Source organism: Equus asinus, chromosome 26, assembly GCF_041296235.1.
Source record: "Equus asinus isolate D_3611 breed Donkey chromosome 26, EquAss-T2T_v2, whole genome shotgun sequence".
Taxonomy (NCBI): Eukaryota; Metazoa; Chordata; class Mammalia; order Perissodactyla; family Equidae; genus Equus; species Equus asinus.
Genome location: NC_091815.1, coordinates 33,281,981 through 33,294,656, shown reverse-complemented (window position 1 = coordinate 33,294,656; position 12,676 = coordinate 33,281,981). Strand labels below are relative to the sequence as shown.

At 55.9% G+C, this 12,676-nt stretch overlaps 2 protein-coding genes across 3 annotated transcripts; one reads left to right on the top strand and one right to left on the bottom strand.

The window, feature by feature from the left end:
- The first annotated feature begins 280 nt into the window (after positions 1-280).
- TULP2 (TUB like protein 2) lies at positions 281-7,986 on the top strand. Of its 2 annotated transcripts, XM_070498572.1 has the most exons (13): positions 281-417; positions 663-695; positions 1,157-1,208; positions 1,886-2,018; positions 2,808-2,945; positions 3,136-3,315; positions 4,137-4,258; positions 4,911-5,222; positions 6,110-6,222; positions 6,747-6,861; positions 6,947-7,045; positions 7,285-7,456; positions 7,720-7,986. In XM_070498572.1, the coding sequence occupies exons 2-13, from the start codon at positions 664-666 to the stop codon at positions 7,851-7,853; spliced, it is 1,602 nt and encodes a 533-aa protein (XP_070354673.1). In that variant the 5' UTR covers positions 281-417; position 663; the 3' UTR covers positions 7,854-7,986. The 2 variants fall into 2 exon arrangements, with proteins under 2 accessions (XP_070354673.1, XP_070354672.1); XM_070498571.1 differs by lacking the exon at positions 3,136-3,315.
- A 1,002-nt stretch (positions 7,987-8,988) lies between these two features.
- Positions 8,989-12,621, bottom strand: PPP1R15A (protein phosphatase 1 regulatory subunit 15A). The gene is made up of 3 exons (XM_070498570.1): positions 12,367-12,621; positions 9,850-11,631; positions 8,989-9,420 (listed from the first exon to the last, which is right to left on the bottom strand). Exons 2-3 carry the CDS (start codon positions 11,620-11,622, stop codon positions 9,070-9,072), a joined length of 2,124 nt encoding a protein of 707 aa, XP_070354671.1. The 5' UTR covers positions 11,623-11,631; positions 12,367-12,621; the 3' UTR covers positions 8,989-9,069.
- Between the last annotated feature and the right edge of the window lie 55 nt (positions 12,622-12,676).

Genomic DNA, 12,676 nt, shown 5'->3' with positions numbered 1-12,676 from the left:
GGTAGCAATAGGCACAGGTCACCTTATAAGTTTCTTACATAAGGGAGTGGTTTAGAGCGAGCCTGCGATGCGGCCTCTCTTGGGTCCCTTTAAGGAACACCTGCTTGCCCTTCCAATTCAGAATTCCCGGAGCCCCGTTGCCCGGTTGCCGCAGAGGCCAGGGGTCATTGCTTTGTTGGAAGTAAAGCTTGGGGGGCCAGGAGGGAGGGGATTAAGGCAGGTCCCAGTGGGAATTCCCCTTTCCCTCTGACCTGTCTTTCTTCCCTTGCTTATTTCTCAGAGATTAAATTCCCCGCTTCCAAAGAGAGGGTTGGGTATGTTTAGAAATTGGCCAGGGAGGCAAGGCATTGAGGCGTGAACGTGAAAAGCTTCTCTAGGCACGAGAGGAGAAGAGGGGGTCTCCTGGATTCCGGGAAGGTGGGTGCTGGGGGTCTGGGGTCACTGGAGTTGGGTGTTTGGGGTCCTGAGTTCCCAGGCTTGGGTGTAGGAGAGAGGTATTTGGGGAAGAGAGAACTGGACTCCTGGACCCCTGATAGTGATGAAAGCTGCAATCCAAGCTGCCTGGGTCCTGGAGAAAATGTACAGCCTGGGATCAGGTGTTGGAGGGCAGAGTCTGTTGGGATGTTGGGTGGGGTCCTGACTCCCCGTTCTTGCTTCTCCAGAATGTCTCAGGAGAATGACACTTGGAAAAAAGAGTGAGTGGGGACACGGGATGGGCAGGGGTGGAGACGGGGGTGCAACCGGGAACCCAGAGTCGGATTCTGCCCACACCCACTCAGCTCTGGCCTCATAACGGTGTTGGCAGGTCCAGCACCATCAGCCTTGCAGGAAGGGGCTGGGGGCCTGGACCTCTGGGTCCTACCTAAAGGGAGGGAGCTATGGATGAAGACTCATGGGTCTGAAAGAGGAGGGGCAGGGGGCTTGGCCTCCTGAGTCCTGAGACAGGAGGGGCCCGGGATCTCTGACTCTTGGATTCTAGACGAGCCAGTGCAGGGAGAAAGCTTCAGACCTGGTGGAGTAGACTCCAGTTCTGCCCCTTCTGTGACCTCAGGAGTGCTCAGAACCCTAAATTGGGCAGGGGGAAGGAGGGGAGGGAGGAGCTTTGGGGCAACAAGGTGCCCTGCTTGCTGTCACCATGAGCCTGCATCTCTCTCAGGGTCCTGGAGGATGAGCTTGCTGCCATGAGGCTGCAGAAGCTGGAACAGCAGGTAGTATGCCCAGGAATCCTGCTACTGCCCACGTTTCCATCTTCCATAACTCCCAGGGGCCCCATCCGCATGACTCGCTCTGGGACTCCTGGCCTTCATTGGCTCTCTTGAAGCCTCAAGTTCTGCAATTGGGAACTGAGAAAATAGGAATTCGAGATCCTAAAGAAACAAACTTTGGGCCAGCCCCATGGCCTAGGGGTTAAGTTCAGTGTGCTCCACTTTGGTGGCCCGGATTCAGTTCTCCGACACAGACTTACACCAATTGTCAGCCATGCTGTGGTGGTGACTCACATACAAAATAGAGGAAGATTGGCACAGATGTTCGCTCAGGGCCAATCTTCCTCAAGCAAAAAGAGGAAAATTGTCAACTGATGTTAGCTTAGGGTAAATCTTCCTCAGCAAAAAATAAAAAGAAAAAAGAAAAGAAACAAAGCTTGATGATGAGACTCCACAATTTCTAAGGAGCAAGGGTTCTGGAGGGCAGGAGTCCTAGGTCCTGGGGGAGGAGGAGACTGGGTGCCAGGACTCCTGGATCTGAGGAAGGAGGACCTGAAGGATTGAGGGCCTGGACTCCTGGACCTCTCCCACGGATGCAGGCCCCCCCTTGCTCCGGGCCCCTTTCACCCCTGTCTTCGGTCGGTTCCTGGCCCCCACACACTCCTTTCCTGCTCCCGCAGCGGCGGCTGTTTGAGAAGAAGCAGCGACGGAAGCGCCAAGAGCCCCTCATGGTTCAGGCCAATTCTGACACTTCCCTGCGGCAGGGGCGACTGCGGTGGCGGTGGCGAGAGGAACGCCTCTGGGGTGACAGCGGTGAGGAAGGGTTCCTAGGGTCTGGCAGGAGCGTAGGCCTGGAGGGAAGGTCTGTGGGAACATGGGGGCAGGGCCTAAAGGGCTCAGAGGGGCGGAGCCCCGGGGCGGGGATTTGATAGAGCGCGGGAGTGGGGCTCAGAAGAGCCCGAGGGCGCGACAGGTGGGGGCCCTGGGGCGGGACCTGTGAGAGTTCCGGGGCGGAGCCAGGGAGAACACGGGGAGCAGGGCGTGGTGCAACGAGAGGCTGGGGCCCGAGAGAAGCCCGTGATTGGGCTTGTTAGAGCTAAGGGGCGGAGCTTGGGGGAGCCCTGGACCGCCCAGAGAGCCCGGGTGGGGAGGGGGGAGTAGGGAGCCCGGGGGCGTGGCCTGGGAGAGCCGGGGACCGCCCAGATAGTGCGGGGGCGGGGTCTAGGGAGCCCGGGGGCGTGGCCTGGGAGAGCCGGGGACCGCCCAGAGACTGTGGGGGCGGGGCCTGGAAGAACCCGAGGGCTGAAATTGGCAGAGCGGGGGAGGGGGTGGCGGGGGCAGGGCCTGGGTAATTTAGAGACAAAGTCCTGGAGAGACTGAGAACCCTGTGTGGGACTGTTTACGAACGGAGTCAAAAACAATTTAGCGGTAGGGCTGTGCTTGTTTGCGTCTCAGGATGGAGTTTGGGTTCTGCGTGGGTCTTGGGGGTTTGGGTGGGCAATCCCGGGCGACGTCTGGGAGCCCAGTGAGGAGGCGCATCTTCTTCGCAGAGGACCAGAATTTGTACATCGTGTTAAGGAGCCTCGCGGCACATTTTCCTAGGCCTCGGGAACCCTTTCCTCCAGAGGAACGTGCCCAGGACACATCCGCGCTCTGGTGCCCACAGTGACCTGAGCACCGTGAGCTGCAGTGGAGATGGCAGCGGTGAGCGCGGTCCCCTGGTGCCGCCGACAGAAGCAGGTATTCTCAAGTCCTTGGACGGCCTATACCCTAGAACTCCATTCCCATTAGAACCCAGGAATCTGGAACCTCAGTACTTGATTTCTAAAGGACCCAGGAGTCCAGGCCCCCGCAGGCCCCGTCATTCCCCACACCAAGGAGTCCAGGTCCTGAACCTCCTCCTCCAACACCCAGGAATCTGAATCTCCAGCCCTTTCCTCCCTGGTACTCAAAAATCCCCGTCTCCAGTCCCCCTCCCTATCCTGGCTGCCAGAAAGTTCCGATCTGGAGTTGGAGGAAGTCTCCGTGGAGGATGTTCCTGCCTTTCCCCCTCCTTATAAAGAGCCTCCGGGGACTCGACGCAGGGGTTGGCCAGCCCTCCAACGATCTGGTAATTTGGGGGACAATTTGTGAAATTTGGCCCCCTGGGCCATGTAGCAAGTCCTTCCCCTTCTTTGTAACAGATTTGTTGAGACACAGTTCGTATACCATACAATTCTCATTTCAAGTTTACAGTTCCGTAGTTTTTAGTATATTCACAGAGACGTGCAACCGTCACCACAATTTTAGAATATTGTCACCACCCCCAAAGAAACCAGTACCTTTGAGCGATCTCTGCGCCCTTCCCCTCCCTCCGCGCCATTTCTCCCAGCCCAGGCAACCACTGATCTACTTTCTGCCTCTTTAGATTTGCCTGTTCTGGACATTTCATATAAATAGAATCATACAGGATATGATCTTTTGTGATTGGCTTCTTTTCCTAACCATGTTTTTAAAGTTCATCTCTGTTGTGGCATTATCAGTACTTAATTCTTTTTATTTCTTAGTAGTATTCCACTGTAATGACATTTCCTTTTATTCTCATGACATGACCAACGATTTCAATAACAGGGCTCTTTAATGATCACTTCACACTCCACTCCACCCTCTCATTTTATTTCCCCGGTCTCTCTGATGCTCTCTTTGGGACAAGGGAAAGGCAGGACGCTAACTCCTCCCTGTCCTTACCCAGGGCAGTCAGAGACTTTTCAGCCCGTGTAAACCCGTGCACGTGGGGGAGGAGGTGGATCTGGCAAGTGAGGGCGACGAGTATTAAGTAGGGGTGGAAACCCGGGAGTTCTGGCCTTCTCTAGCTAACACTGGTGACCTTCTCCCAAGCTCCTGGAACCCAGGTGTCCTGAGCTCAGCCTTCTGGCTTCTTCCACCCCTTAGGGGCGAGTGCAGAAGAGGAGAGCGAATCTCGGGATGTTGAAGATGAATACGAGACGCTCAGTCCGGAACCAAATCCTAGAATGGATGGTTACGGGGGACGTGGTGACTTGGCTTCCAGCAAGGTGGGATGTGGCCCAGCCAGTGAGGATATTGGAGGAGGAGGGTCAACCTTGGACTTTAGAAAGAGTGGGGCTAAAATTCTGCAGTCCAGTCAGAGGCCCTTTTTACTGGCAGATGGGTGTTATGATTGGGCTAGCAGAGGCTTTGTGTGTGTATCATTTATGAAGTCAATCTACTCACAATTTGAAAAATGTGAGCATATACATGCAAATCCAGTTTACCAAAAGGCCGCTTTGGAGAGGGTGAAACAGAAGGGCCAGGCGCCACTCACTATGGTATTGATGAAAGTGAGAAACACAGTTTCAGTCCAGTAGATCTGGGTCCTATTATATGTTACCCAGACCAAATCAACGCTGGTTTTAGTTGAATGGGCAGTGCTTTCAAAAGCATTCTCCAATCGGTAGATGGAGTGGGTGTGGCTGCAGAGGGGAAGCTAATGTTGCTGGCCAATCAACAGATGATGCGTGCTCGGCTGGGTGGGCCCCTTGAAAGGATTGACTAATCAGCAGTTGGCCGGGATGTTTGGCCAATAGGCAGAAAACTTGGTCGAGAGAGGGCGTCACCCTGAACTGGGATGGCCAATCAGTAGTTAGCAAGGCTGAGGGGGCGGGACTTCTCTGCCGTCCCTCAACTTAAATTTGGCGCGTGGGCTAGGGCGAAGATGTGGAAGAGAAGGAAGAGGAGTCGGAGTCTACAGCGAGGAACTCTCCAGGGGTGGCCGACGAGGAAATGTCCGAGGCCCCGGAAAGCAAGGGCGACGCTGGCAGCAGCAATGTGGGGAGCTCGTCCCGCTCGCCTCCCCGCGCCCCAGGCCCTCGGTTGGGCGAGGACATGGAAGCGTATGTGCTGCGGCCAGCGCTGCGCGGCCGCACGGTGCAGTGTCGCATCAGCCGCGACAAGCGTGGTGTAGACAAGGGCATGTTCCCTATCTACTACCTCTACCTGGAGGCGGCTGACGGCTGGAAGGTGCGGTCTGGCAGCCTCAGGAGCAAGCCCCACCTCCCAGGGGCAAGTCCCGCCCCTTTCGGAGCAAGGTCAAGACTTACATGAATCCAGGCCCTGCTCGTCCTTGAGCCAGGACCTGTCAACTCCGGTGCCAAGCCCTGCCCTTCACAGAACTAAGCTCCTTCTCTGATAAAGCCCAGTGGCATAGGCCCTACCCATTCCATAACCAAATCCTGTCCACTCTCAAGGCGGGCCCGCCTTTCTCAAAGTCAGGCCATGCCCTCTCAGGATCGGAAACCTCAGCCCTCACAGATCCTCTGGAGGTGTTGGCCCCATCTTTGTAGGTCCGAGTCTGGCCCCTTCACTGAGGCTTCTTTGCTGTCAGGCCCCACCCAATCCTGGGATAAGCCCTGCCCCTCAGGAACCAGGCCCCGCCCCTCGTGGATTTCCCATCCAGGCCAAGCCACGCCCCTTTCAATCTGGCCATTCCATTCCCTGTGTGGCCCCCTCTCCTCAGGGTACTCTATCCCTCCCAGAAGGAGGTGTTTTCCCTACTCAGTGCCAGCCCTGCTTTTCCCGGAAGAAACGCCTACCGATAGTCCTGCTGCAGTGTTCCGAGTGAGGGTCCTCCCTATTCTCCAAAGCCAGGCCCTGCCTGGGCTTAGCCCTGACCCTGGACCTGGTGGCGGAAGGAATGAGGGGGAGCCATTAAGATGTGAAGCTCCCCTTCAGGACCCAGCTGATGACCTCCCTCAGTGAGAACCGCATCTCTGAGCAAGCCTTGGGACGCTTATTGCTCCATTACCCTTTCCTCTGTCGTGGGGACATGGTGTTTCCTTGTCTTTGGACCCCTAGCCCTAGCCAGATACCAGAAATCCATTCTGATGGGCTGTTCCTCCCATCCACAGCACTTCCTTCTGGCTGGGCGCAAGAGGAAAAGGAGCAAAACCTCTAATTATCTCATCTCCCTGGACCCCACAGACCTGTCTCGGGATGGGGACAACTTTGTGGGCAAAGTCAGGTGGGCAGAGCCCTGATGTGTGTGAGCAACACGTGACAGGGGGCCTAGGGAAAAAAGGAGACAATTGAACTACATTTCCCAGCAGGGCTTAGAGCACAAGTTCTTCCTGCTCTAGGGCCTTTTCTGTTAGGGACTGATGGGTTTTGTAGTTCTTCAGATTGTCGCTCCAGGGTGATTGGGAATAAAAGAACTGAAGGCTTTGGAGCAGAGGCTGACATTTAAGACATTTGACTTCTTGGGAGGCAAGGTGCTAGGACTCCAAATTCCTGTGGGAGAAGAGGGCTAGGATGTGTGAGTTCTTGCATCCTAGAGGGAAGAGCATTCCTAAAGGGTCAAGGCAGGAGGCTAAAAATCAAGGCTCACCAAAGAGAGGGGGCTGGGACCATGGATACCTGGAACAGAGAACATGAGTCTTATGTAGAGGATTGATGGGAAGAGTTGATGAGATGACACTTAAGCACTTAGCGTACAAGAAAACGGTAACAATTATTATTTTTATTCTGGCCACTCCTCTCCTGGAGCAGATCCAATGTCTTTGGCACCAAGTTCACTATCTTCAACAATGGGGTGAATCCCGAAAAGAAGAATGTCATCCCGGAAACTGCTCGGATCAGGGAGGAGCTGGGGGCTGTGTGCTATGTGAGTGTCTGGAAGACGAGAGTGAATGGAGCAGGACGGTGGGGAGGGAGAAAGAACCAGGCCAACTGGAGCATAATACCTCCAGGAGACAAACGTCTTGGGATTCCGAGGGCCCCGGAAAATGACTGTGATCATTCCAGGAATCGACGCCCAGAACCAGAGAATTAGCATCCAGCCACAAAATGTGAGTGAGCTAATGCTGAAAATCTCTGGGTCAGTGGGAGAGGAAGGGCTGGGGGACCGGCCCTACATCCTAAGGGAGGAGGGGGCCGATGGGTTGCAGAAGGTCACATGTGAAGCCGGGAGGACTTTATCAAACTTGCGTGTCTCAGGAAGGAGAGACTAAGGGACTCAAAATTCTGAGTCCGGAGGAAAAAAACCAATTGGTGGTAGGTCAACCACGCCCCCTACTTTGCCCTCTAGGAACAGGAGTCGCTACTGAGTCGCCTCCAGCGAGGCGCCAGCCGGGGGCTGGTCCTGCTGCAAAACAAAGCCCCATCGTGGAGCGACGAGAGCGGCGCCTACGTGCTCGATTTTCATGGTCGAGTCACTCGGGCCTCGGTCAAGAACTTCCAGATCGTGCATCCGGATGACCGTGAGCTCCTAGGAACCGGTTTACCTGGGCATGCGGGGGGGGGGGGGGGGGGGGGTGCGGTATGAGCGGGGACGGGAACTACTTCTCCCATCAGCACTTGAGCGTTTTCCTAGGCCGGGCCGACTCCACGCTGTTGGGAAGCCTGTCAGGAACTCAGAAGGTTTCCAGGCTTAGTCAGGGCGCCGCACAGCCTCATGGGAGTTGTAGTTCTCGTAGCTCAGAGGCGCGCAGCGCGGAAATAAGGTTCCTGACTTCCTCCTCAGCGGATTACCTGGTGCTCCAGTTCGGCCGCGTGGCGCCGGACACGTTCACCATGGACTTCCGCTTCCCGCTTTGCCCGCTCCAAGCCTTCGCCATTTGCTTATCCAGTTTCGACGGGAAGCTGGCGTGTGAGTAATTGAATGAAATACTATACTCTCATCAGCTTCCGTGCCTGCTCATTTGGAGACAGGGCCCCAGCATGCCTTCTTTTGCACCAGCTTACTCATAACCAACCCTTATTAGACGCTGCCTGGGTGCCCAGTCCTGTCCTCTAGGGATCGGGCTGTTCAACAAGCATCTGCTCTTGTGGGACTCACAGGGGATCATGGGAGATGGGTCTCAACAAAAAGTCAGAATGCTAGTCGGCTCTAAGGAGAAAAGCACATGGAGGCACCAGTCGGCTGGGTCAGAGCAAGGCATGTCTAAAAAAGTGATTTTGATCCTACATCTGAAGAATCACCAGGAACTAGCTGAGCTAGCGGGGTGAGGGATGGCAACATCAGGCAGAAGGCACAGCTCCTACAGAGGTCTTAAGGTGGAAGGGGGCTTGGTTCGTTTGGGAAAATGGAAGGATAGGGTAGTGGGAGACGGGAAGCAATGGACAGAGTGCAGGACATTTGGGCCACTCTTGTTTGAATTGCTGCACAGATCTTAGGAGGTCAGAGAAGAGTTCTGAGCTGGAGCCATGAACTTGGATGGGTATTTGAAGACATGTATGAGTGAGCGAGAATAATTACAATACTAGCGAACACTTAGAGAATGTTATTTGACAAGCATTGTTTTAAATGTGAACTCGTTTGGGGCCCTACAGTCCCATAAGGTATGTGCAATTGTTAGCCAGGCTTTAGGAGATAAGAAAATGGGGTCTGTAGACACCGGGCTTATAAATGTGAAATCAGGCAGCTGAAAACCTCGAGGAACTCAACATCGAAAGACCAGTAGGAGGATGGGTCTTTATATTCCAGGGAGGCACAGAAAACTGGAGCTTAACCTTTTTTTAGGGATCAGTGAGTCTAGCTCAGCCCCCTTAGGGAGATAACTGTCCCAAGTTTAATAAAATTTCGGTGGAAGCCAAAGAAAAACTACAAAACCCACCAGCCCTTAGTTCCAAAGAAGCTTCAGGACTGGAAGAGGCAAATTCGAGGGATGATGGGAAATGTAGTTTATCCTACCTTTGAGGCACTCCCCTTTATGCTATTCCCGTCAACTACTTTGGGGACCCACGAGCAGTGGCTACTGTCAGTTTAGATATACACAGTGACATTGCTCACTACAAATCAAAAGGCTTTATTCCTTATATTAACCAACACTTAAAAAAAATAAATAGTTAATAATATGCAAACCACATGATCTTAGCCACGCCTCCCACTGAGGTCCAGGCAAGGAGATATAGACACATAAGGAGGGGAGGGAGAGGCCACAGCATGGCTCAAGGGCATGGCCTGGATGGAGGACGTCTGGAAGGCATGGGTAGCGGCAGGTATGGTGGCCAGAGAAGCAGGAGGGTTCCTGAGGCGTGCCCAGGCCCTCGCCCGGGCAGCAGGGGTGAGGCAGGGGCCCAGCTCCTCTTGGGCCCGGGCGATGCGGTGGGCAAAGCGGCTGCGATCCCGGGCGAGCTGCTCCCAGGGACCCCGGCGGGCAGCCTGGGCTGGTCCCGCCCAGACGACCAGGAAATGGATGGTGACTTTCTCAGAGAAGCACACCTGGAGACGGACCGGCACAGACGGCAGGACCGGGAGACGCAAGATACACACGGCCACAGGAGAGGGGAGAGGGGGCGGAGAGAGAGAGAGATAGAGAACCAAACAAAAATTAGTTACACAAAAATGCTTGCTATCTGGCTAGTCACCTGCCTGCCACCGGATCCTCCATCTGACTCACTGAGGTGGAGGTGGAGTCCCTGGGGCTGACATGAGCCACAGCTGCTCCCTTCTCCCACAGGGGCCCGGCCTCTTGCAAAGGATTGCACTACAGTGAACAGAGCCCTCCCAACAGAATGCACATGCAACCCTCTGCAACACACGGGGGACCCAAGAACTGGGGCCTCCAGCCCTTCATTGCCCAGACCCAGGAGTTCCAGCTCCCATCGCCCTCCTTCCTAAGACTCAAGAATCTGAGTCCTCAGCACCCACCTTTCTGGCCTTTAGCGGGGTCTCAGGCTCCAGATCCCGGGTGGGGGTTTCTGTGGACTTGAGCCGCCTTTGCAGTCGGAGGGGCAGCCGAGGAGGAGTCCAGGGAGGTGGTGCCTTCTCTCCAGGCAGATAGATGGCCACTCGGAAGGGGCTGGGCTCAGCTTCTCCCCACTCCTCAGCAGCTTCCCCTCCCTCTGTCTCCTCTCCAGGTCGGAGAAGGGCACTCTGGGCCTGAAGGGAGGGACTTGGCCCTGAGACAGCTGCTTCTGAGTCATCTTCATCCTCATTCTCTTCCTCCTCCTCTGTGTCCTCTCCTGGCCGATACACCCAGGCCCTCAGGAAGGCACTTGTGGGAGGGATGGAAGAGGGACCCTCAGCTTCTCCCTCTTCCTCAGCTGCTCCTGAATCACTGAGTTCATCTTCCTCCTCTTCCTCCTCCTCCTCTGTGTCCTCTCCTGGCCGATACACCCAGGCCCTGAGGAAGGCACTTGTAGAGGGGATGGACGAGGGACCCTTAGCTTCTCCCTCTTCCTCAGCTGCTCCTGAATCACTGAGTTCATCTTCCTCCTCTTCCTCTTCCTCCTCCGTGTCCTCTCCTGGCCGATACACCCAGGCCCTGAGGAAGGCACTTGTAGAGGGGATGGAAGAGGGACCCTTAGCTTCTCCCTCTTCCTCAGCTGCTCCTGAATCACTGAGTTCATCTTCCTCCTCCTCCTCCTCTGTGTCCTCTCCTGGCCGATACACCCAGGCCCTGAGGAAGGCACTCGTAGAGGGGATGGACGAGGGACCCTCAGCTTCTCCCTCTTCCTCAGCTGCTCCTGAATCACTGAATTCATCTTGCTCTTCGTCTTCTTCCTCTGTGATCTTACTGGGTTGATGCTGCCTCGTCCTGAGCAGGGGCCTCTGGGCTAGAACTGAAGAGAGTGGCTCTGGGTCGGCTTCTCCTCGCTCAGCCTTTTCGTCGTCCTCCTCTTCGGACTCGGCTCCTGAACAACGCTCCCAGGGCCTGGGCTGGGAGCCTGCAGTTGAGGGGGATACGGAGGTCTTCGTGGCTTCTCTACTCTCTCTTCTTTCTTCCTCTGTGGCTTGATTCTCCTCCTCCTGTGAGCAATCCACCCAAGCCCTGGGTTTGGATCCTGGAGATAAGGGGCAAGTGGATGTTCTGGGACTTTCTTTGTTTATAGAGTCTCCCTCCTTCTCCTCCTCCACCCCTGGACAACACTCCCAGTGGAACGGAGGAAAAGAGAATGTGACCACTTCTTTATCTTCAGCAACTCCTCCTTCCGCAGATTCCTCCTCCCTCGGAGGGTCCTCTTGCAAGGTTCTTATCAGAAGGCTGGGGGACCGGAGAGCAGGCCGGCCATCTATAAACTCACTTCCCTGCTCTCTAGGGACCTCGGTGGCTTCCTCCTCGCCTTCATCATCTGAAAGTCCCCAGGCTTCAAGAGGAGAAGTGTTGGCTTTCCAGTCAGGGCAGGCCCCCCACGATGCTTCTCTATCCTCCTCAGCGGCTCCAGGGTCTCCACCCTCCTCTTGAGGGCGCCTGCCCCAGGGGGCATGGTGGGTGGCCAGAGAAGCCTTAGTTACGCCCTCCAAGCCAGCTTGTGCCCGATGTGCACTCGTTACTGCCTCCGCCAGCCAGGGCTCTGGAGATCCTGGGCCCCTCAGGTGGCTCCAGGCCCAGCTGAGAAGGCCCATCAGCGGAGACAGGAGGAAGAAGGGGTGGGCATCCCTCCAGGGGGAGGGGTGATGGGGCGCTTGGCCTGGGGCCATCTGTCTGGGCTGCGGAAAAGGGAGAGAAAAAAAGAATAAAGTTTAGAAGCCATTTATGGGAGAGCATCAGGGGATGACTCCTGAGTCATAGCAAAGGGCATAGTAACACAAATAGCAACGCCAGAGTCCCCGCCCACATTCTTTTCTGATCCCAGCCGCTCCCATCTTTACGCCTTGGTTCCCACCTCTCTTTTCTCTGAACACCAGGAGTCTGGGGCCCTAGTTCTTTCCTTCCTTAGACCCAAAAGTCCAAGCCCCCAGCCCCATCTTCCCTCAGCCCCACAAGTCCCAGTCCCGAGAACTGAGAAGGCAGGTCCTCTGCTTGCTTCCCGTGGGGACAAAGTCCTAGTCCCCCGTTCTCCCATCCTCCCGAGGATTGACAAATCAGGCCCACTTCACCCGCCTCCCTCCGAGACTCAAAAATTCCGACTCCCATATGGTTCCTTCATTGGGGACCCAAGAATCTGACACCCGGACCCCTCCTCCGTTAGAGTCGGCAACTCCAGGCTCCCAATCCCTTTTCCTTCTTAAGTCCGACCTCTGGAGTCTGTCCCAGTCCCCCGCCTCCCCAGACACTGGAGTTCAAGCTCCCAGGCCCTCCTTCCTCAGGACCCGGGAGTCCCGGCTTCGAACCCGCCTGTCTGGGTACCCAGAAGCCCAGGCTCCCTCCTCATTACCGACCAGGAGTCTGATCCCCAGGCCCCAGGCCCCTCGGGGCCCAGGCGTTCGGACCCCTTCACTCACCGGCTCGGGGCTGCGCGTCAGCCCGGGGGCAGGAGCGCCGGCTCGGTCTTCCACAAGCGATCGCAGGTCCCGACGGCTCGGGAGGCCAGCGCGTTCATCTCGCCCTCCGGCGTCAGGCTCGGGGATTCAGGTTACTCAAGACAGCAAGCGCTGTCGCGACAAAGGGCCGCGGGGTCGCGCAAGATGGAGCATGTAATCAACAACCGGGAGCTGATCCAATTACCGCTGACGCCGCCCGCAACACTTTTATAGTCTAACGCGGCCGGACGTGATGACGTCGCAAGGAGAGGCGGGGTTTCGAAACGCAGAC

Coding starts and splice junctions, on each gene's coding strand:
- TULP2 (XM_070498572.1), top strand. CDS start 664: ATGTCTCAGGAGAATGACACTTGGAAAAAAGA. Junction 4,259..4,910: donor GTGACTTGGCTTCCAGCAAG/GTGGGATGTGGC, acceptor CGCGTGGGCTAG/GGCGAAGATGTGGAAGAGAA. Junction 7,457..7,719: donor GATCGTGCATCCGGATGACC/GTGAGCTCCTAG, acceptor CTTCCTCCTCAG/CGGATTACCTGGTGCTCCAG.
- PPP1R15A (XM_070498570.1), bottom strand. CDS start 11,622: ATGGCCCCAGGCCAAGCGCCCCATCACCCCTCCCCCTGGAGGGATGCC. Junction 9,421..9,849: donor CCCCGCTAAAGGCCAGAAAG/GTGGGTGCTGAG, acceptor GTCCGTCTCCAG/GTGTGCTTCTCTGAGAAAGT.